Source organism: Haliaeetus leucocephalus, unplaced genomic scaffold, assembly GCF_000737465.1.
Source record: "Haliaeetus leucocephalus isolate CR32 unplaced genomic scaffold, Haliaeetus_leucocephalus-4.0 Scaffold932, whole genome shotgun sequence".
NCBI classification, from domain to species: Eukaryota; Metazoa; Chordata; class Aves; order Accipitriformes; family Accipitridae; genus Haliaeetus; species Haliaeetus leucocephalus.
In genome coordinates this window covers 17,638,567-17,662,600 of record NW_010973368.1, presented here as the reverse complement: position 1 = coordinate 17,662,600, position 24,034 = coordinate 17,638,567, and the positions used below count along the sequence as shown (strand labels likewise).

At 54.8% G+C, this 24,034-nt stretch overlaps 1 protein-coding gene across 1 annotated transcript; it reads right to left on the bottom strand.

The window, feature by feature from the left end:
* Positions 1–2,052: 2,052 nt before the first annotated feature.
* Positions 2,053–23,804, bottom strand: AMN (amnion associated transmembrane protein). The gene is made up of 12 exons (XM_010583978.1): positions 23,762–23,804; positions 21,404–21,522; positions 21,231–21,275; positions 11,860–11,947; positions 10,099–10,334; positions 8,386–8,523; positions 8,194–8,302; positions 7,004–7,086; positions 5,830–6,016; positions 4,912–5,086; positions 2,439–2,541; positions 2,053–2,163 (listed from the first exon to the last, which is right to left on the bottom strand). The coding sequence occupies exons 1-12, from the start codon at positions 23,802–23,804 to the stop codon at positions 2,053–2,055; spliced, it is 1,437 nt and encodes a 478-aa protein (XP_010582280.1).
* Between the last annotated feature and the right edge of the window lie 230 nt (positions 23,805–24,034).

The window sequence follows — 24,034 nt, the reverse complement described above, 5'->3', positions numbered from 1 at the left end:
GAAAATAAATCATGTGTGTACGTGTATTCAAAGGCTTGTAAGCTAGAGGAGATTCAGTCACTTGCGATGAACTGATCTGAAGGGGGAAAAGAGCAAAAAAGACTCTCACAGGCAGCAAGTACAACACCTGTACAGATCCGAACGCCTCCCCCTCCGCAGCGAGACCCAGCTGCGGCACAGGGCCGTCGGATGCCGCGGCTGCTCTCGCAGGCACCATGGTAACATCGCTGCGCCAGCACCTCACCGGCAAGCAACGCACGGGCTGACCACGCTCCTCCGTGTCCGCACCGACCCCCCCGGCCATAGGGTATTATCCGGCCTCATGAGGTCCGGATGAGGGCTTGGGGTGGGGGGGATCTCCCTTCAGTTTATGTCATGCAGGTGACTGTGTGCTGTGGGGTGGGTTTTGGGGACCTGGCCCTGGGTCACTGCTCTCCACAGAGATGCACTTGTTGCAGGACCGTGGGGTGGTGGGACTTGGGTATTCCCAACCTGCCGGTGTCAGCCACTGCCTGCAGCAGCCGATGGCTTCTTCTGCTTTTTGATGCGGCTGATGACCAGTTCATTGAACACCAAGTGCCTGACAGCCACAGCAGAAGCTCCTGCCCAGACAAGTGGCTTTTCATCCCAGTCCTGCCAGAGGGACACCCTCAGGAGAGATGCGAGTGGTGAAATCCCAGTGGTGCACCCCCAAGCCCAGACCTCCTCCCAGCCCCGGCTCTGTCCCGCTAGCAAAGCGATGGCAGCAACCAGGGCCATGGAGATGGTCTTGTTCCCTGCCTGGCTCGTGTTTTGTGTCCTGCCTGCTCGCACTGCCTGATCCCCGAGGTCTCTTTGAGGGCAGGGGGGTAGGAGGGCCGGACTCACTGCCACACGCTGCCCATCACCCTCCGTCAGGGCTCTGATGCACCTAATGATGAATTCCCAGGCCTTTGAGACGGGATTATGTCTTCCAGAGACTAGAACAAAATATAATAAACTTAAAATAGCTGCTTCCTTATGGAATATGCCAACAAGCCCTACTGGAAACCCAGTAGAGTGTAAATTTGCATAAATTTGCATACATCTCCATAATTTCAGCCTCACCCATCAGACCTGCTGCCATAATGAAGCGCTGCCTGACATTGCGGGCAGCTGATGGTATTTGACACACACCAGGCCACAAATGCCACTGCTAACAAGGCCCCTCCGTGCCGCTGCCCCAACTCTCGTTAGAGATGGGCCAGCGTGACTGTCCCCAGCCGTCGGGTTCCTGCCTGCATCCCTCCCCGGGGACCCCTGCCACCAGCACCAAACCTCTTTCCCCTTGTACCAGGAATACAGATGCGCTCTCTCGCCATGGGGAATAAGGCGATAAATCCCCAGGTAGGTCCAAGAGGGCGTTGTAACTGTCAGCCGGGGCGCAGAGGGAAGGAGCAAGCTCAGGCGGCTCAGCAGAGGGGATGGGGAGGGAAGCGTTTGCTCAGGACTGCGCCTCGTGCCAGCACTCAGGGGACGAGAGTGAGGTCCCCAAGAGAAGGAACAGGGGACCCTGAGCAGAGATCCCCTGGCACCGAGCACACTGCTGGAAAGCAAAATAACTCCTTTTAAACCCAACTAATGGGTCCAAGCCCTGAAGGTTCCGGGACATATTTTGAAATGTGTTTGAGCACTGAATTTCCATCCTGCATCCAGAAATGCATCCTCCTACATGCTGCATGCCCTGGGCAAATCCAGCATGGTGCTGGCTAAAGCACGGGGTGCTGAGTTAGACCCCAACTACCCCAGCTATCACCTGAGACCCAAATCTCAATGTCGAACTGTCTAAAAACAACTGACAAAAAAAAATACAGTTTAAAACCCAGAAGCGACACCAGGGAGGCTGTGTCTGTGTGGCTGAGCCCTAATGGTGAAGGTTTGCTGTGGTTTCCTTCACCACGCGGACACTTTTATTCAGGAGGAATCTGCTTGCTCTTTAGATCCCACCAGGAGTGATGAGAGGGGCTGTGAGGGCTGGAGAGGCGGCGGTGTTCCCAGGGAGGTGGTGGCTGCCCCCAGCATGAGGCCACGCCGTCAGGTCTCCGTCTCGCTTGCATCGTACAGAGGGTTGAGGTAGAAGACCTGGTGGTCTTTGGGAGCCATCTCCTGCGGTGTCTCCTCTCCGCAGTCAGTGCTCGGTGGCTCCTGCAGTGGCTAATGAGGGAAAATCAACTGATGGTGAAGGGAAGCAAAACCCTCACCAAAACCCACCCAGTGCTGACTCCCTGCAGCAGCCGAGGAGCTGGTGACCCATGGGAGGACGGGACCATCCCAAAAACCCCTCCTGGTCTGGAGAAAGGAGGAGCCCTGCCGGGCGCGTTGCACCTCCACCAGCACTTGAGAGGATCCTGGCTGGGGCCCTGCCACCTCCTGCCCACGTCCCCGAGCATCCCCGTGTCCCCGGGGCAGCAGCAACTCACCACACCAAACATGGGGTTGTCGAAGCCTTTGTCACTGGCTGGGTCAGGGGACGCCATCTCGTCTGCTCTGTCCCAGGGCTGGGTGAGGCGCAGGGTGGGCAATCTGGGGAGAGACCCGGGCATCACCCACCTGCACCCCTCCCGTCCCAGCAGCTCCCCCAGCCGAAACACTGCATCTTCAAGAGGCGGATGGGAAAATATGGGGACAAAGTTTCAGGCTGTCTGAAGCGGGATGTTTGTACCCTTTCACAGGGAAAACCAGCCCTATCCAGCAGAAACCATTAAATCTGGAGGGCTGGGACCTGCATCCTGGAGGGGAGTTTGTCAGAGGCAGACAAACCCAGCACAGGCTTTGTTTTGGAGCCATCGGTCTCCCCCTGTGGCCTAAAATGAATTGCCACAGAGCTGACACCTGTTCCCACTGCAGTCTCAACAAGCACTAATTACTTTTATCATTATTTTTATCATGTTATTCATATTATCTTCTTAATCACCATCACTACTTTTATTTTCTTCATTACTCTTATGCTAAGGGTCCCAGTCACTGAGCATTATACCCTGCACCAGGCACCTGGTGCGGGTGAGCTCAGCAGTGGGTCTGCAGATGTCACCACAGGTCCTGAGAGCCCACCGATACTTAAACGCTGTGACCACAGGCTCTATGTACATGATCGGAGGTGCTGTGCTATCTGCAGGGAGGCTGTGCCAGGCCTTTTCTGGTGGAAACAAGCTACATTCGCTGGTTCGCTGCTGGTCAGAACGGCTCCGCTGCATGGAGGCAGACTCTGTTTGCAAGCTCCCAGAGCCTCCTGCCTAATTTGCAGTATCCCTGTTGGTGTCGGATGCCTCCACGATGCTCGGCAGCGCTGCCCGTAAGGGCCCTGCCCCGAAGCCACCTGGGGACACGCAGCAGGAACAGGTCAGCTGGGGACATGGCCTGGGCTTGGGTTCAGCTCTGTCTCCTGTAGCTACACGAACTTCCCTCTCGCTGCTGACGGAGCCGGTTTCAAAGGCCTGTCCGGCATCCAAAGAAGTGTCAGTGGAAGATAAATCATCAAGTAGCAATTATGGGGCTGGGAGTTTTATTTAGAAATTAAACGAAGGCGCAGGTTTATTGCTAGGAAATGTCACGTCAGCACGTGCTGAGTGGCAGGGCAAGCATCCCTGGCCACAGCTGCTGCTCTGTGGTGAGAAAATCCCGGCGGAGGAACCAGGAGGGAAGAAACAACCTGACTTGTGAGCCTCCAACATGGCTGGCATGCCCTGGGAGTCATCAATGCACCTTGCACCCACAAATTAAAGCAGTTCCCACCCCCCTGGTTATAGAAAGCACAGGGTCCATCCTGTTTGCCCATGGTCAAGTAGGTGAGATGAGCCACAGCGGCTCAGCGGACAGCCCCCCACACAAATACATCTGCCAATAAATCCTGCAAAACCCTCCTTGGGAGACACAGGGCCCCGCGTGAAGGTGGGCGCATTAGCGAGGAGCAGAGGTGGGTGACCCAAGCGCCTGCTGTGGGTGCTGCTGGGACGCCCTATTCACTGCTGGAGCCTGTCGCCAAGCTGTGAGGAGAAAAGGTGATGGACAAGGTATTTCTGACCAGCTCCCAGCTGCAGTGAGATCAGGTGCTGTGTACCCTGCTGTCCCTCCCCTGGGACCCACACACCACTCTCCTCACAGCGTGAGCAACTTTTGCACCAGAGGCTGCATTTGCTTCTGGATGCTGTCACTCCCTTTCATGGCTACAAAGCTGCAGGATGTGCGCTTTGAATTATTTTGATGCATTTCTATTTAGCAGCTGGCAGTTTCAGTCCTCCATCCCCCAGCAGGACTACAAACTAACAGTTACAAGGAACAGGAGATGTCCCCAGGCAGCACAACCAGGCTGTGCAGAGCTCCAGCCGAGCCACCCACTCCCACCAGAGTACACCGTGCACCATGGCACCAAGAAGCAAGTACTCCCAGCCACGTACCAGTCCAAGAGTACAAAGTGCCTTTCAGCCACCTCACTGCCAATAAACTGTGAGGAACAACGAGAGCAATCATTTTAAACTAGAAGAGGGTAAATTTAGGCTAGATATAAGGAAGAAATTCTTTAGTATGAGGGTGGCGAGGCACTGGAACAGGTTGCCCAGAGAAGCTGTGGATGCCCCATCCCTGGCAGTGTTCAAGGCCAGGTTGGATGGGGCTTTGAGCAACCTGGTCTAGTGGAAGGTGCCCCTGCCTGTGGCAGGGGGGGGTGGAACTAGGTGATCTTCAAAGATCCCTCCCAACTCAAACCATTCTGTGATGCTATGAACTAGTAATGTTGGATATAGCAGACCACCCGGCCATGACCACCACCATGGGAGCTCTGGGAAGTCCTGCATGTCTCCTGCCACCAGCCTGGCTGGAAGGACAGCCTGGGGATGATAGCTGCCCCCAGGCAGGAGAAGCCTGGCAACACGCTGCCAGCAGAACCCTCACCCATACCTTAGCTTTCCCTTTCTGTAGAGAAAGAGGATCCCTCCAAGCAATAGGAGACTGAAGAGTAGCCCCGAGACCATCCCCGCTATGATCCTGTTCAATGCATGGCTGCCCGCTTGCCTGCTGAAAGCGCTGCCAGTGGCCACCTCCATTTTGCCACTTGAAATGCCAAGTGTTTCACCTGGGAAAGGGCAGGAAGAAACAGGGGTGAGGACCGGACAGGGCAACACATCCCCACACCAACCCACGCACAGGGCAGAGGGAGCCTGCAGTTGGGTCTGGCACTTCTCGCCTGGTTGATCACCTTCCCCCGGGGACAGGGGGTGGGTACACAGCTGGGTGGACTCTACTGGGACAAGGCCATGTGGGGCTGCTACCCACGCAACCACCAGGCCCCCTGGCTGTGACCTACGTGCTCATCAGCATCTGCCAACTTATATGGGCTGCCTCTACATGCAGCGTTCTGGCTGGAAAGCAGCTCTGCAGAGGGAGACCTGGGGGTCCTGGTGGGCACCAAGCTGACCATAGCCAGACGTGGCATGGAAGGACAATGGTATCCAGCGCTGCATGTGGAGAAAGGTTGCCAGCAGGTCAAGGGAGGTGACCCTTCCCTTCTGCTCTGTCCTGGTGAGACACAGCTGGAGTGCTGGGCCAGGGTCTTCTCAGTGATGCCCAGTGACAGGGCAAGAAGCAATGGGCACAAATGGAAATACAGTAAATTCCAGTTAAACATAAGAAAACCTGTTTTGCTGCAAAGGTGGTCAATCGCAAGGACAGGTTGCCTGGAGATGTTGTGGAGTCTCCATCCTTGGAGACATTCAAAACCCAACTGGACACGTGGGCTGCTGGCGGAGGACAAGATGCTCCGGACAGCAGTGGCTTTAGGTGCACCCGCGGGGGACCTGCCGAGGACAGCAGCATTACCGTGCTGTGCTACGTCCTCCATGATGTCTGCTGCCAGCTGCTCCGCAGTGCTGCCCATCTGCACTCCTGCTCCATCATCGATCAGCACAATTTGGATGAGAGGAGTGGAGCTTCGGGGTATGACTCCCAGGAAGGTCTGCGCTTTGTGCACCTTGGATATGGCCATCCGCACGCTGGCATACTTGGGCTTTTCAAAGCACAAGGAGACACGTAAAACCCATGAAAGTGGCAGGCAGAAATCAGTCACCTCTACAGACAGCCACGATGGATGCACCAGCAAGGCCCACCTATAAATCTTCATGTGATCCCCATCACAGAGCTGCCATCCCTGTTACTGCAGTGCCGTTGCGTCTCCCAAACGAGAGGTTCATACCTCCCCTCCCTTCCAAGCTGTGACCAGCACCCTGCACGCAGCATCCCCCCGCGCAGGTGAGCGTGCCGAGAAAGCAATTTTGTGTAGTGCATCCATTAAATGCCGTATTAAGACATGTGCGGCCGTAAGGAGGGCAGGCAGCAGGCTTTCAGCTGAGGATCAATAGAGCAATACTCTGATATCGATCCTCCCGGTGTAACTCGGAGCACGCCTCCTCCCCCGGCAGCTCCCAGCCAGGAGGAGGGATATCATGCTGTGTCTGACAAGCAGCAGCGCGGAGTGATGCCTTGTAGAACACGCATCCGAGTGCTGGCCAGTGCCGGTTACCCACCTAGTGTTGGACTACTGGGGAATCAAAAAGCAGCCCAGCGTTGGGAGCCGTCTCCCAGAGGTCACGGGGATCCCCTGCTGCAGGTTTGCATGATCCCAGCTGCATGGGCTGACCTCCCACGTTATCTAGAGCTGATCTCCTGTGTTTTCTAGACCAGGGTTTCCAGCAAGCCCCCCTGCATCCTTCCCCATCTGCATTTTGGCAGCTGTTCCTGCCCCGTGTTGAGAGGGGCAGCGGGGCTGTGGTGGGGAGCAAGGGAGGCTGTGCCAGCCCCCATGGCAAGTTGGCTCATCCAAGAGGCCAAATGAGGGAGGTGAGCCCTGCGGGCTAGTGGGGAGTGAGGCTGAACGCCCTGCTTCGCTGGGACCGCATGCTCCCCCCAGACAGCCCCACCAGCATCGGGTCACCGGCAGACGTGGCCAGTGGCTTGTGGTGTCGTTAGTCCCTCCCAGTCCAGTGGGCTCGTGTACCTGGCTCAGCAAGCCTTGGACCAGCCTGTCCCGGTACTTCTGCAGGTCAAAATCAGGAGTGAAATCCAGGTTAACGGTGGCTCCTGCAAACCAAAAACAGACAGACATGACACTGTCACCGAGCCCGGGCAGAGAGCTGCCATGGCAGCACAGCTCCGACTGCCACGAAAGGCACTGGGGACCCTCCAGTATATCTGTGCAACTGGTCTGGCTGGGCTCAGGAGAGGCGGCTCCACAGCCCTGCCTGAGCAGTGCTGCCCCAAGAAACCTCTCCCTCCCTCGCTGGTCTTTTTATTAACTGGGTTTGATGAAAGGCTTTTGGTTTCCACCATATTCTGGAGAGAAGCTTTCCCTGGAAAGCTTTCCCCCATGTGTCCCTCCAGGAAGCTTTGCATGTACCTGGTTTTGGGGCTGCAAGGCTGCGATTCAGCAACGCTACCCTGGCTTTGGGGAGAAGGCGGAGAGTGGGGGACACCTGTGCTCCCCATACTGCTGCACTGCAGTCATTGAGTCAAATATTTTCCTTGGAAAAAATGCAGGTAAGCATTTGTTGAAATATGAAATTCTCCTAAAGGCTTTAAGGAGCTCTGCTTTTAGGAGCACATCAGAGAAACATATGGTGCTATTTTAATGGATTTGGTACGATATACCAAATATGATATACCAAATATCTAGGTACAATTGTGCATGAAAAATTCCCCTTAGCAACCTTCCAGGCAGATTAATGGAGAAGTGCCCATTGCAGAGGGAACGCTGTCAATCTGCATGTTTTTACTTTAAATGAAATGAAACAAACTTGCCGCTGGAAAGCTAACATTATGGTGAAAAAGGTGCATTTCCTCTGAGTGTTTTCCACTGCACAAGCTCAGCAGCGCCCTATTAGCTTGACGAGCTGTGACATCCTGACAAGATAAACCAGAGGCAGGGACAAAGGGCTGCAACTCAGAACAGGCTCCCAAAAGACAGGCTGATGCTTCGGAGACATGCCCTGGGAGGGTGGCACCTAGGACGCAGATGGGAACTGCGGATGGGACCCGCAGATAGGACTCGTGGGAGCAGCGATACAGCAAAAATTCAGCCCATGACCAGCAGCACCCCCTGCACCCAGCTTTCCCTTACGGAGCCAGGGGAAGGGAACTGGGGCAGCCAGCACAGCGGGGAGGAGGAATAGGGCCATGCCTCCCACTCACCACAGACCCCGCAGCAGTGGCCAAGGGGCTGCAAAGGGCTCTGGCACGCTGGCGCTGGGCACTGCCTCCCCGACGCCCCGAGCAGGGCCGCGCAGATGCGGTGGCCATCCTAAAGGAGAGCAGGGCAGCGTCAGTCCCTCGCCCCGCCAATTGCGAAGGCAGCCCCCCCTAAATTGCAATGGGCAGACTCACCGGGGCGTTCCCGCAGGCACAGCCGGACTTGTCGGGACAGCCGGTGCCCGTCACCTGGAGAGTGCCATTGCCATGAAACTGCAGCGGGGCAGAGGGACCCCGCAGGTACCCAGCCCAGGCCTCGGGGCTGCTGAGCTCCTGCACAGGGAAGAGCAGCAAAGCGGATGAGTATCCCCAGCCAGGTCGCCGTGCTGTCCCCGGGCACCTGGCCGCGTCACCTGGACGCCTGGTGCCACATCTGACGGCCGGCTTGGGGCAGCCCCATCACAGGCAGAGAGTGCAGCAGGAAAATCCTGCCAATACAGCCATTCAGGCTTTTCCATGGGGCCAACAGAAAAAAACCTTTCTAATTTAAAACCAGAAAAAAAGGACCACAAATAAGTCATGAGGTGGTTGGGCTTCTTTTTCTTCTTGCTTTCCTTCTTTCTGCCAGCCCAGAGAATTCAAGTTATCAGCTTGTAATTACTGGGAGGAAGGGGTTGGATCTGAGGCATTTTCCTTCAATCTGGGAAGCGTTTCAGCAGGCTTGGCATTAGCAAAGGCTGAGCTGGACTGACCAGCCTTGTCCTGCCAAGCCACTGGTAATTCCCTCACCCTCTGTCTTCCACAGGAGGCTCCTCCATGCCCTGGCACAACAGAAGAATTTTTCAGGCCCTGGGGTGAAAATACCCCACACAGAGCAAGGAGTGGGCTGGCTACAAAGTGACAAAGTAGCTTACAAGATCAGTGTTTAGGAAATCACAATCACAAAAATAAAAAGCTCCTTCTCCTTCCACCTCATTGCTCAGCAGCAGCCTCTGCCCTGGGGCACAGCCCGCTGCAGTCCCTGGGGGGGCAGATGATGTGCTGTGGGGTAGTCCCCCGGTATCAGTGGGACTGGCATCACTCCAAGCACCCAGGACCATCCACCTCTGCATCCCTGGGGCTGCGTGTCCCCGAGGTGAGCTCCGTTGGGGTGCTGCCTTGTCCAGACTCGCCTGCACCCGCCTGGACACCGACTGAGTTTATTACCCAAAAAGCACTTACCTAATGCCTGGTCCTGAAATGGCAGATCCCAGGCAGTGCAGCAGTAGAAATAATAAATAACGTGTAAAATGTCTGCCACATCTCCCACTCCTGGAAGGAGCCTGTTTACTGCTGCAGCGCCTGTGATCTTTCACTCCTCCGACCGGCGAGGGACGGGGCTCGTTGTGCGCCTGATTCCCGGGCTGAAGCACAGCAGGCTGCCAGCATTTCCATAATTATCCCTCCAATCAATTAAAGAACAGTACTGAAGCAAAGCTGGGAGATGATCACCGAGCCAGGGGCCATGTTAAGGTCGGGGGTGGGAGCGAGGTGTCCCCAAGAGTCCCCAAGCAGCGCGGTTGCGGACACGTGCCTGGGAAAGGGGCAGCCCCTGGGTGCCAGAGAAGATGCCATTTGCAGGTGGTTTGACCCGTGCATATTGGCCTTTTTTTTTTTAATGCGAATAGTGAGATGGCCTGTGCTCCCACACCGCAGGGAGGGAGGCGATAACAAAACAGTAGAAGGAAAAAAGATCGTTGAGACCATCCACAGCAGCAGCAGCAGCCCGTGAAGCTGCAGCACCGTGGGAGTGCCCCATCTCCCCGCACAGCCCCGCTCCTCCACCCCCGGCTGGTCCTTCCTCTCCTGACCTACTTTGGGGCCGTGGCGAGGAGGCGTTGAGCTGGTTTCTCCTCGTCCCCTCATTACCTGGCCCATGAGAGAGATGCTGCGGAGATGAATCACTCGCTGCGATGAGTCGACGTTTACCCGGAAGGAGGTTTCGGGCTGGAAAATAACATCGTCGTAGCGGCACGGGACGCGTTCCTCATCCACGGAAAAGATGCGCCCGCTTGGCTCCAGCTCCCCGTCGGGGGACACGGCCTGCCACAGCGTGGGGTTGAACCAGGCGTGGTGCTCAGCATCAGCGAACCTCACTGTCGCACCTGGAAAAGCAAGAAGAAAGGCTGAGCGTGACCCGGGCCCAAATCCGCAGCCCCAGCAGATGCATCTGGGTTGGTAAAACCAGGGACTGCTTAGCGCGAAGCGGAGGAGCTCGCCCTGCGGGCAGGGAGTGAGGAGCTGGCCCCGGCATCACCCTGGCTGCCGCAGGCACCTCCCGGAGCTCTGCGGAGCGTTCCAGTGCTCAGGGCTGGGGTCTCAGCAGCTCAGCCTGGACCCCACTTCTGGCTGCAGACCTCTGCCCCCAGATCCCACAGGACATTTTTCCCCCTTCTTTAAAGCTCACCCTCACGGTTAGGGAGTAAACCAGCTGCCTAAATGCTGAATAACAGCTAAACTCGATAAAAATGGGTATGATAATTCTCATCCCAGTTCCCAAGCAGCCTGGCAGGCCTGCAGAAACATGACTGGCCCTGTTCCCTGCAGTGGGTAACCCCAAAACCAGTGGCCCATTTAACCATTAATTACTTAACTATTAACCATTTCCCTGCTGACCACAGTTAGTATCATCACGCAGTGCCCTGCTTCCTTCTTACCCTTCCCCAACAGCTAAATCTTTACCAATTCAACCAGCGTGCAGGCGTTTATTGACTGAATTATTGGCATTTGTTTTAAAATCATGCTTTAAAAAAATCCATTTGTGAAAGTTGCCCCAGAAATACCTGTTGGTTTCAGGGGAGCAGCACATGGTCAGCAGGAAAAGCCCAGTGCAAAGCGCAGCTGCCAGAGCATCCCTGATGGGGGGCAAACAGCTCCAAAGCAGAAAAATGATAGGGATGAAGGATTTTGAAGTGGCTCCAGAGAGCCTGATGCTACAGCCCTTCCTCTTGGCAGACCCATTTGGGCTTTTTCTTTCTTTTTTCTCTTTTGTTTTGCTAGTCAGAATGCAGGCACACTTTTTGACTCTTCCTTTCCTGCAGCTGAACTAAAAAAATTACTTGCCACTGAAAGCGTTAGGTAGCTCTTAAATACCCGATATACATCTCCCTAGCAAACAGCTTTCAGGCTAATAACAGGCACCAATGAAACAAACCTGCTGTCTCAGTCACAGCAAACCTGGGCTGGAGGCTAAGAGAGGAGGGAAGGATGCGCTCACACCGAAATGCCTGTGCACATTGGGCCAAAGGCCAGCTCGCTGCGATGGCTGCGGTTCAGCTCACCGGCATGTAATTCCTAAACGGTTTTCTTTAGAAATACCATGGCAAAGAAAATAAAAGGGCTTTGATGTGGCTACATGCTTAATAGGCAGGGTAAAATACAAACAATATTTGCCTCTCTGCTACAACTTCAAAGGCTTCCCTACTATAATTACTTTTTTAGAAGACAGGTGATCTAGCAGGAAAAAAAGATCTGATGTGAGGGAGGTCATCAAAGAAAAGGTAGGTATTAAAAGAGGAGTGATTCACTTTGCTCTGAGGTGGGACAGGAAAGACCTTTGTAGAAGTGTTTGGGCTGAATTTGCATGATTAATCAGGGGCTGATGGGGTGACTGGTCTGGGCACAAAATACCTGAGTCACAGCCTGGATCCCAGCTGCCATCGAAAGCTGCAAATCCTGCACCAGATGCCAGCACGAATTCTCCATTCAGGGGCAGGTACTAGACGAAGGGATTCAGAGTATTACTGTGCGATCCCGCTGCCAGCCACCCAGGCTTGTAATCAAATAACAGTGCTAATTATTAGGCTGCCTATTACACTTGCTGTCTCCAAGGCACTTTACAGTCATTAGGAGTTACCCTCGCCGTGCCCCAAGTTAATGTGGAAGTATCAGCTCCTGTTTTTACAGATGGGGACGCTGCGATGTGGAGAGGCAGTTTGACGTTATCTTCCAGTAACTCAGAAAAACATGAAGCGTTCGGGGAAGCAAGAACAAAGCAAAAGCAAAATAAACTCTTTTGACAGCTCCTCCCGCCTCTTGCACACACTCCCAGCAGCTCAGGAATGTCTTTATACATTGGTATGCCATAAAAAACCCAGCCTTACTCCGCAAGTGCCCAGAAGTCCCCTTGCTTAATGGGTTCCCACCTCCGGGGGCTGCACTTGCCCCACAAAAAATACCTCAGGGGCCCAAGCAATGCTTGGTGAGGTGTCAGCTAGTACATTCGCACTCAGCACAAGCTAAGGAAAACACACAGCAGCATTTGGCACAAGTTGCCATAGCTAGACCCTCTTCTTGTTGGGTAGGACATCACTGGCAGGTAGTCAGGGTCACCACACTTGCTTGGCTTCAGCTCAGCCAGGCTTCTGCTCGTGGGCACAAGGACAAACATCAACACGTGCAGCTCTGCCACGGGAGGCCTTTCAGCAAGGAGCCGTGGCCACCCAGGTCACCGGCTGGCACTGCCGACTCCGAAACAGGCCTTGGCAAATGACTGCATCAGGCAACTCATTCACAGCACGTAGGTTATTCAGCCCAGCCCATCTTATTTTACATTTAGAAGCTGCCAGAAAGAAAGTCTGCTTTTCCCCCAATATTTTCACATATGAACGAGTGATGTTCAAGGCTCCCTTCTCCTCTAACTCAGTCCATCCAGGGTTTTAGCATCACTCCCCAGAGAGCAGCTGGAAGCCCTCCAGGGCTGCGTTACACTGATGCACTGGATCCTGTGCTCAGGCAGAAGCACATTAGATGGGATTTTAAGGTTTCGTCTACTTAATTGGTCTTTAAATATGCATGTAGGTTAGAGAAAGCAAGATTTATGAATGACTGCTGTGGGTGGCTGCGATAGCTCTCTGTCCTTGGGGCGGTCTTGCCTGAGGATGCTCTGTCCCACACAGGGACTGTCTTGAGGGGGGGGTGGACATGGCAAAATGCTCCTCACCCCCAAGCTGTAGGCAGCGGTCTAGATATGTAGTGCCTTGGTGGTGTGGTGCTTTGAAGGCCATAGTCCAGGTCCCCCTCGTGGTTCAGGAACTGTGAGAAGCCAGGGTGGAGAGCAGAGGGCGGCTGACACTGAGAAGAGCCCTGCAGTGCTCCTGTGCACCATCTGCTTCAGACCCAGCAATGATGTCGTACGTTGGGCTGGACAAGAGGGGATGACGAGGTGAATAGCTGAGGTCTGGGCAACATCTGCCCCAAGGGTATGGAGTCTCCCACCGGCTAGGAAGAAGCCTTTGCCTATGGACCCTGCTCCAGGAGCATGTGTCATGCCTAACTGGAAACCACACCATCATGTTCTCTGAATTTCTATTACTCTTGAGTAAAGCCAATTTTTCCAATACTGAAGCACTGAAAGAGGCTGAAAGGTCTGCCAGGATACGAATGACAATGTGCCCTTTAGCTGCAGGTATAAAAGCCGTGTCTAGTGATGTTTTGAGGCTCAGGACTTGGCCTGCTTTTTGCTGGGCAAAGTCTATGCTACCAACTTCTTTCACAAGGTGCTTTACTTCAGAAGTGCCCTAGCTTGTTTTCCTGTAAGCCCACACAGGAACTGGGGGGTGGAACACTTTGGAGCAATCAGCTAACACGTACACCCAGGGCAGATACCAGCAGCACTGCCGGCCAAGTCCCTTCTCCCAAACCCGCTGGGCCATTTCAGGCTGGAGCCCCTCACCGCTGCCTCTTGCCCAGTTTGCAGGTTGCCACCCTGCAGCCTGCTGTGCATGACGGGGCCAAGCAGGGAGCGTGGCCGGGGGGCCAGCTGTGCTGATCAGGGTGGGCTTTTGGATGGGATGTAGTGGATCGTTTCACCGACGCGGGGTACCAGCTCTTCCCAACAGTCACCTGTGGGCACTCAGGCCCATAGCTGCAGGGATCTTGGGTGGAGGAAGAAAAATCAGACAGCAGCTGCTGGTGACAGGGATGGGTGACACAGCAGGGCCACGACTGGCTGGCCTCTGCTTGCTTTCCCAGGCTGCAGAAGTCAGCGTTTGTGAGTGATGTGGCTGGATCGAGACCACCAGGTTGGGAAGCCCCTGCTCTCATCCCTGCCTGACAGACAGCTCTTTCCCCTGTAGTTACCAAACACATTGACAACGGCTGTGGGTCAGAGCTTCCCAAACACCCTGCGGTGGCCATGCAGGACACAATGAGCTTTCCTGTCCAGGGGGTTGTTCGTGTGGCTCTTCATAAATTAACTAGGGGGGAGAAAAAAGCCAGAGACAACACCTAGACAAATATGTGCCTACATTTGTAAGCTGCATCACTCACGCTGCTCCAGGGAGCGATGCAAGAGCATTGTGTGCACGCATTATGCACAAAGCAGAGCAAGAAAAACCCAGTAAGGATTCACATGGCGTGGCTGAGTTCAGTGTGGCAAGAGCGGGGATGAGGTGGGCTTGCTTGGTTAGAGATACACACACGCATGCACGCACAGATGCACAAATGCTGGTCCAGCGACCAACTGAGGTTGCGTCCTCCTGTGCCTGGGAGGGCCCAGGTGAGCGGGGTCTGGATGGGGTGCGGAGCAGACAAGGGGTCAGCAGTGCACGGCTCCAATCCTGCCCATGGGGAGAGGTGGGAGAAAATGCCTCATGCTAAACCTGCCCCACGCCTGCGGTGCCTGTGCAGAGCTCTGGAGACACTGGCCTCTGGGCTCGCTGGAGAGGATGCAGCTTCTCCAGCTAGCACTGGAGAACCCCCTCCACCACTAGGGCCAAAACCCCAGGCTGGCTGGACTTCCCAAGCCCAGAGGAAGCTGTCCACGTGAGCATGAGCGTGGCAGGGAAATGAAAATCCCACAGCACACACGGTGTCCCACTTCACACTCTGGGACTGCCCAAACGCTGTTAGCCCCAGCCCTGGAATTAAAATGCAACACAACACAATGCAAGCCAGGGGATGGAGTCACCTCCTCTCCACAGACATGAAGTGCAAGAAGAGCCCTGTACTTCTGCTTCATAGCAGGAATTTCGGAGGCTGGCACCCACAGCTATGGCTCCTTGCCCACCAAGGCGGACCTGTTGCCCATCCACCACCAGCCCTCCCCGAGATGCACACCACTGGGCAGCATTTCAGAAGTAGTTCCATTGTCCAGTCGATCCTAGTTTGTAAATAATTTGCCTTTTCTTTTTTCCTAGCATAAATTAAGCATCTCAGCTCACTGCAGAGGACAAATAGAGACTCTGGTTGGGCAGTGGCTTTCTGCATTTGGGAGTTTAGTATAGAAATTGCATATAGGCTGGGCCACTTTCCAAGTACATTTTGAACTGAGCAATGACATGTACCAAAGGAGCAGAGCCAAAAAGCTGGCAGTTTCGTCTGCTTTCCCTTGCTCCTGCCAACCTGTACTCCAGGCCATTAATACAGCAAGCTTAGAGTCCCATTAGTCATTTCCCATCCCTGATACCGGTAAATGACTTATCTCCTCGGTCATCATTATCAAGTGTAATGACAATTGAAACACAGTTATCATTTTTCTCATCAAAAAGTCAGCAAGAAGAGAGAGGAAAGACCCCATGTGGCTCTCGGCCCCGAGTCACGACGTTTGCAATTCCAGCGCTGCACCACTCACTGAGAAGACACCCCAGTGTGTAAGTGAAAATGATACTAACCTCCAAAATGCAGAAGAAAAAAACCAGCAAAGGCCTGAGAGGCAGCTTTTGAAGTGGGTGGCTTTGAATTGGCCTCTGGCACGTCCTGGCTCTGCTCGATTCATGAGCATTGGGCTGACATGACTGACAGCAGCAGTGTGACTGGCGTGTCACTGTCATCAGCGCAGGAAAAAAACGCAGCACTTCTGCTTTGAACTCGGGTAAGCGAGGCTCGTGATTGCAGCCGGCTATTCCCCCAGCCTTGTTTTAATTTGCAGCGTCAACACATTTGAATTCCTTGCTTGGGTGAGATGGTGCCACCATCCCTATCACGCAACACCAAGACTGCCTGGGCGTGCTGGACTCCGCAGTGTTGCACCCATGGGTGCACCAGCGAGCAGGTCGGTAGCCATCAGAGCAGGGTAACCATCAGGTACATCCCCTCACCCAGCACCCAGCCCAGGACCAGCTTCGGGGCTGGTGCTGGTGGCACCTCATCAAAAAACACCGCTGGGGTAGGATGCGAGGGGGTTATTTCTCCAATGTGGAGTGCTGTAACCCACCGCAGGCATTAACGCGCAAGGAAAACAATTTCTGTACCACCTCGCCCAGTCCTGCTTTGCTGGGGCAGCGGCAGCCCGCAGATGGCAGCAGGCAGGCAGCCCCTGCCCGTGGCTGCCCGCGGGTGGGAATAACGGAGATTTTCCCAACACCCACTGGGGCCAGGAGGTCTGAGCGCAGCTGGGCGTGCGGGTGCTTGGGTGGGATCCAGCTGCTGGCTGAAAGTGCCAGGAAGGCACAGGGCCAGATTCATCTGCAGGTGAATCCCTTTTGACAGCTCTGGAGCGTTGCCAAGGGCTTGCTTGCCACAGGGTTTCTTAGGTTCGTTAGCGGGGGTTCATTTACTTGCTTTCCTGCCTGGGTAAAGCTCCCACCTGCATCCTTGGGCCGGCTTCCTGCCCCCTGGCCGCACACACCACCCTACACCCCCAGCCCACTGCCAGATCTGGCCTGCCCCCGCCATGGCCCCCAATCCCACAGCAGCTATTCCAGACCCCTGGCAAGAGGGGCCAGTGAGGCAGGATGACCTGCGGCCACCCTGAGATCTCTGGGTGAGCCAAGGAGGGTGACCTGCTGCTGGGCTACGATGTTGCTGCCCAAAGAGCTCCCTGCTGAGGCACATGCCCCCATGAGGAGCGGGGGCTTTAGCACCCCAGGGAAACCAGGCAAGAAATACAGTTTTTATCCCCATGAAACCCACGCTCAGGCAGGCTGATGCAGGGCACAGAAGCTAGTGCTTCTCTCCGTGGGACCCATTGGTGGCAGGCAGAAGATGCCCACCAGCCCTCCTCTGCTCCCAGCAATAACTTGCCCCTCTGCTTTTGCCTCCCCGGAGCAGGCAGGGGCTCAGGCAAAGGAGCAGTGCACCAGTGGGACATCACCATTTCAGCGTCATCCCCTGCAAGCTAACGAGGTGCTTGGCTGCTCTCCCTTGCCTGAGTCCCTGCCTCCCCCTCCTGCAAGGCAGGGTCCTTTGGCAGCAGCGCAGCCACGCTGTCACTAATGCAGGAGCTGGTTCCCCTGCCGTGTCTGCTCATCACATTTTACATTGCATTTCAGGGTGCGGGCTCCCCGCATCGCCTGCCCAAGCTGGCCTTGCCACCATGTCCCCTGGCAGAAGGGTGGCCTTGGCACATCGGGTTCCCGAAACATCACACTCCTGCCCATCCCCACAAAGGAGCCGCAGCTCCTGGCCGTCCCACGCAGGTGCTGGCTGGAACACCCCTGCCAAACTACCCCGCAGGCCCCATTTACTGGGGGGAGGGGGGATAAAAAAAGCAACAGGCCTCAAAAGGCCATTAATTTGACTGCAGCCTCCCAGTGCACACCTGCAGATGTGGAGCCAAACAGGTCCCAGCAGGGTGCGGAAATCAGCCGTCCCGGGGAGACACGGGGACGTTGGGAGCCCTTCAGGGAGCACATTAAGGTAAATCAGCCCAAGACACTTGAGCTATGGATGCAGAAGGCACACAGAGGCTTAAAGCCATTTGCCTCCACAGACAAGGTCAGAGAGAGCTGGAAAGCAGCTCAAGATGCAGGCAGCCGGTCCACGGAGCAGCTGCCCAGCCAGACCTGCCCCAGCATCTGCTCCAGCCCGGGATGCTGGCAAGCTGCTCTGGCCACCATAGGCTTTAATAACTCCTCCTGCTGGAAACTAGCCTGCAAGGAGCAAATAAACTGGGGAGGTGACCGTAAAAGGCTGGTTTACTGCACTCCTTTCCTAGGGCAAACCTTCAGTGGGAACGCTGCCGGAGAAAAGCCTGCAGGATTTGGGCTTGTAATTATGTGCTAGCACACACGCACTCCCATGAAATTTTTTACCTTCATCTCAGGAGAAGGAAAAATAATCCCTTCTCTGGGTGTTTCGTTACCCTGCTGTTTGGGAAGCAGGGGGGAGGGAACACCGGTGCCTGGGATGAGCACAAACTGTGGCAATTCATTAGAGCCGGTACCCCTGGAGAGCAATTGGCATTTCGAGATCAATCTCTGCCAGGAACCGAGCGGGAGCATCCTGCAGCAAAGCTGAGTACATTCTGCTCTCGCAGTTAGGCAGCTAAAAATATAAGGCTGGGCGAGGCGTCCCTGGTTAGACCCCAGTGCCCTGCATGTTCCCAACCCTCACCCAGCCTTTTGTGGCCCCTCACCAGGCGGGCAAGAAAGAGGTATGGGAAGCTGCCGCCACCGTGGCAGGGCTCAGTGATGGGGCAGAGCTGGAAAGGTGACATGGGTGCTGCTGAATAAGCCCGGCCAGTGCCCTGACCCTGCCACCATGGGGGTCGAGCAAGGCTGTTCTGCCCACGTGGCTAAACCCGACTCCTGCCACCCCAAAAATAGCAAGCGGCATCATCCATCCCTGGCCCACGCTGCGGTGCTGGCCAGGTGGGGCACAAACTGCACCAGGGCTGGTGTTATCAGGGCAAATGCCGGGATCGCAGCCACAGCCGTGCCCTGGCCTGGCTCCCTATGGAAGCGCAGCCATAACCAGAGGGTTTAAACCCCCTCCATTGGCAGGGCACCAGCACTGAGCATCCCCCCTGCACCCACCGTGGTGGGCACTGTCCTCACAAAAGTCAATGGGAGCCCAGCCCCTTCCCCGGCCTTGCGTTTCCTCCTGTGCTACTACAGCAAGCAACGCACTCTTTTTTTTTTTTGGCCAAAGGCTGTATCGCATCTCCATGGCGACTCTAAAGCTTAATGTATTCCTACTGATTTAAGTGATTAATGCTCCAGCACAGCACGGCCAGCAGCCCAACAGGTGCAGCCCAGCCTCTCTGCAAAAAGCCTCACGACCAATTCATTTTCTAACCGCCCGGTTGCCAAATTTCACGCCATCCCCAAAAGTGGCAGACCAGCTCAGGTGCTGGATTTCATTCTTTTTTCATCCCTAATCTTGGCAGTCCCTGTATCACCTGGTGACAACAGAGCATAGCAGCGCACAGGAGGGAAGTGGCTGAGCTGAAATTACAAAGAAATATTAACAGCCGTGCTAGGAAACTTGCTGGGACAGTTTATCGTGAATCGCTGGGGCGGTGATGCTCTGAAGAAAGGTGTGAGCTGCAGTACGGGTTATAGCCTGGGACGAGCCTGGCTGCTCACAGGCGGTGCAATTCGGTGCAGCAGTGGGGCGAGCCCCTGGCTGGAGGGGAGCGGTGCCGTACTCTCACAGCCGGAGCTGCTGCCGTGATTTATTCCCTTGTGGGCCCCCCAGCCCTCCTCTCCTCCTGCACGCACAGTGGTGGGGCTATAATATTCACTGCAACCCTGGAGCCCACACAGCTGCTGGCCAGCAGCAGGGCCCTGGAGAAACCCTGGGGTAGCAGAGAGTCACCAGGAGCTCCCGCGAGGACCGCTGGATCCTTTGATCGGGATGAGTCGGGGGCCAGCCCGGCACCCGGACCCCATCCCTCAGTCGTGATGGGAAACGTCCACCCAAGCAGCCGTCGGACGGTCAGCGCGGTGGCACAGCCACGGGTGTCATTAGCTGTGCAAAGGTGGTGGTGTGCCTCCCTCTCCTTCAGCCAGCCGCAGGGCTGCTCAGCTCGGCTCTTCAGCTTGGTTGGGAAAGGCTTACGCCATAATGAATAACGCTGCTCTGCAATTATGCACTTTGCAGGCCTCTGATGAAAGTACTTTAGAAATATTATACATTCATCTGTAAGTAAAATAAAATCTACTGGAGTGATATTTTGCTCTTTTCTTCTCTGGGTAAATTCCACATCATTTATTACATTATATTTGTACGTATTTCCCCAGTACATTCTTTCCTTCTAAAATTCATATTTAAAATGCCATATAAATAAAGTAACTCCTCCAAATATTTGTAGAGGGATTAAATGTGGCACATGGCATTATTAAAGCATCAAAACTATTAGTGGCATAGACAGCCTGAACAAATTACACCACATAAATTTCAAGGGCTTGTTTGGATTTAATGGCTGATAAAAGAGCAATGCCGCCCTAAAACCGAGAGAGAAAACTTGGCCACAAGCTCGTGCTGTCCAGGGGAGGAGGTTTTGCAAACAGAATCCAGCCCATTTCGTGCTGTCCCAGTGCTGGGATGGGGCTTGCCGGTGACCTGTCCCATGCCAGCGTGTTGGGGCAGCGGGTTTGCTCTTCCCTTTAATTCCTCCCTCTTAAATTTGACCCTCTAAACTGCAGGGATCAAGACACCGCGCGGCCTTGCTCTGGGCAGGGCTCCTCTTTTTTGGGATACTGGGTTGTTAAAAAACCCCTCCGAGGCGAGACCCCCCCAGTCTTATCTCACCCAACACATGCATTTCGGCAGAGTGTTGCGCCAGTCCTTCCACAGCCAGGCTAATAATGCCACAGAAAAAATATAAAACCCAATGGCACTTGAAAGAAAATTTCTTGAGCAACATTTTGGGATTTCCCAGAACGGTTTGTTTTCATTTCAAGATCTTTTGATGTCAGCTTCGCTTAGCCTCTGCCCAGGGCTACAGCCTGCTCTGCATCGGCAATGCTGTGCGTTGGTGCTCCTCAGCAAACTACTGCCAAGGCCTCAGTCCCATAAAGGGGGTTTTATCCTTCCTTTGGGGAGGAAAAATTAATTTCTTCCAAATGAAAGTGGGTTTTAGGGTTCTTCCCCTGTAACCCCCAATGAAAAAAAAAAAAATCCCAGAAAATAGCTTTTTGGCTCCACAGTGCAGAGACCCCCAAGGCTGCTGTGACTCTCATTCCCTGCCCCAGCGTCCTGGGCGAGTCTGGCTGAAGCAAAATGTCAAAGTCCCTGGAGAGGAGGGGACAGGGGAATGTGCCACCTGGCTGGCAGTGCTCCCGCACCAGCCCTGCCCCTGCCCACCCTCCCGGCGCTGCCAGACGCTGCCTTACCATGTCTGTCAGCGCATGGGGAGACCCGACGAAGACTGAGACGACCTATAAGAAAAGGAAAAATAAAAGCAGGCTTTCCCCCGGCAGGTAAAGGGGTTTTCTGACTGCCCAATGGCGTTTTGCAAAAAATTAAAATAAAAATAAAATTAAAATAACATAAAAATGGCCGATACCTTGTTCTTCTCAAAATGAACCACGTCGCTGGCACAGGGGACTCTGCCTTTCTCCCAGTTGGAGGCGGTTTCAAAATTGGTGTTGGGGATCCACTGCTTGTACACAGCAGCTGCAGCACCTGGGAGGAGCAGGGAAAACAGCGTAACCCAGTCCGTGGGAGACACTGGGAGCCCTCTCTGGGATGTGCTACGGGATGGGTTAGTCTTTTCAGGCCAGATTTGGGGATTTTCCATCCAGGAGCAACCCCTGCGTGTTCCCAGTTGAGCAGTCACAGCCCTCCTCTCCGTACAAGGGATTTTTTTGGCTGGGTGATAGCTTTTACCCACCCAGGTAGGAAGAGGAGTAAGGGACAAATACTTGGCAGGCAGAGAGAAGGCAGGAAAGTCCTGCAAGCAATGGGCAAGAATAACATACACCTGGTACCTAAGCATTCATTGCAGTGGGTTTTGTTGCCACTCAGACTAATTGAATGTGCGGAGACCCCTTGACCTTGGCGTTTCCAGTAGGTAAGGAGCGGGCATGCAGAGCCAGCAGGACCATGAAGACAGGGCAAGAGGAGAAAAGGCATTTGCTATGGGATGTGTAACACAAAATATGGGCTTGTTTCATTGTGATTGGGAGGAGGAGGATTCAATAGTGTCCTGCAGCCTGAGGCACAGGCAGGTTGGGAAATAGAGGTCTTCCCCATGGGGCTTGCCAGGATGGCGGCAGTCCTGCCCATGGGTCCCAGCAGGGATGAGGCTGCTGGCCAGGCATGGGCCATGGCAGAGGTGGGTTTCCATCCTGACCCCACTCTGCATAAGCGTGGCAGAGCCGCACGCCTCCCAGCCTGGCATTGCCCAGGGTTGGCTGGGAGATGCACACTCAGCTGAAGATGAATCTCCAGCAGCCTAAATTAAATGGCTTCATGCAAGTGAGTTATGAGACAGAAGAGAGGGAACAAAACCCCAAAACCCAACCAACCTTTGCTCTTAATACGGATCATCTTTTCTTGAGGGGAAAACCCCACAAAACTACAAAATACATAGAAAGCCAGGGGTGGAGAGGACCAGGCAGGGCAGTGGGACTTGGGTGCTGAAGGTTAGGTGGAGAGGGGGCAGGAGGGGACCCCGCGACCCAGGGAAGGGAGGGAGGTCTGAAAGACTCCAGCTAATGGAGGGAGGTGCACTGCAGAAAGCTTGGGCCCTGCCAGTCCAAATGATAGGGAGGGACGTGGCCAGTTGTGCTAAATTGGCTCTGCAGAGGCTTTATCAGCAAACAACAACCGTCTTGGATTGTAATTTGCACTGTCTGACTCTGCCAGGGGCACCACTGAGACCATTTGCTGTACGTAGCCACGTCCAGGCGAAGAGAAAATGATGTATTTTTAACAGGAATGGAAGTCCTAATGTAGGAACAGGGGCTGGAACCCGAGTGCAAGGTACAGATGGGCTCCCCCAGCCCCACGCCGGGCTGCAGCCACCGCTTTCAGCTGCCTGAAGGGGCCCTCAAGCAGAGCAAACTCCCCCTTGCCCCATATCCACTTTAAAACCCATTGAGAGGGGAAAAAGCCTGTAACGGTGATAAGAACAGGACCCAAGCAGCCGCTTGCAGTGTTGTGGGCACAAATACCTTGCTGGCTTGGAGTCAAAAAGAGCTTAAGAAAGGAAAAAGCCCCCAGATGGTAATTGCAAGTTGTTCTGTCCCTGCTGCGGTTGACTTACATCCCTCCTGTCCTGGAAAACCAGGGAACGGGAAGGTTAAAGCCCCAGCAGAAAGGCTCAGCTGGTCCCATTGCACACACGCCTCATGCTCGCACAGCTGCAAGGTGTTGTGTCAAGCGAGCTCGTGCCACACCACACGCAGGGATGGCTCTCTGCACTGACCCGGCCGCATCAGCAGCAGCATCTCCTCCGGCCGGGGGCTCTGGGGCCGCGGAGGTTAATCTCCTGATGCAAAGCCTTTTCCCCCATGCAGCTGCGCTGATGCATTCCTGCACCCTCCACAGCCCTGGAAATATCAGCGTGCTATTTAATCAGCCTTGTCTCCCGGGAAGCGCAGTCCTTGAACATCAAAGAGACATGCATATTCAACAGAGAATATGTCCTGCAGTGCAGAGCTGCTGGCTTCAAATAAGAGCAGGAAAACTCAACCTGGGGAGGTGCAGGGGGTATAATACACTAATCCCAGCCTCATTCCCCTGCCTTTGCTCTGTCCGGTTGGAAATACCTTTCCCCATTTGTGTTACAGCTACGCCTTAAGTGACAGAGCCTGCAGCTCTGCTCCGAAACAGAATTGCCAAAAGCACACCCGAAATGGGGAAGTTGTTCGGCAGTCACCCCTGCTCACCATGGCGGTCGGGCCCTGGGCATACTCACCAAGGAGCTGCAGGACACCGAGGAGGAAGAACAGGCGCTTCATTTTGCAGCAGGCTGCCAGCCCTCGCTTCCACAGCCCCTGCCCGGCTGGACCTCGGACCCTCCCCGGGGGCACGTGATGGGCTCAGCGCCGAGAAGGCTCTAGGAGGAAGGGAGTAAACCGGTACGGGAGGCAGGTTTCCCCCAGTACGAACCAGAGCCTTGCGCAGTCCCAGAAGCTGGTTCGCTCTCACAGCTGCTCCTTTCCCAAGGTCCCCGCTGCCTTGGCATCCA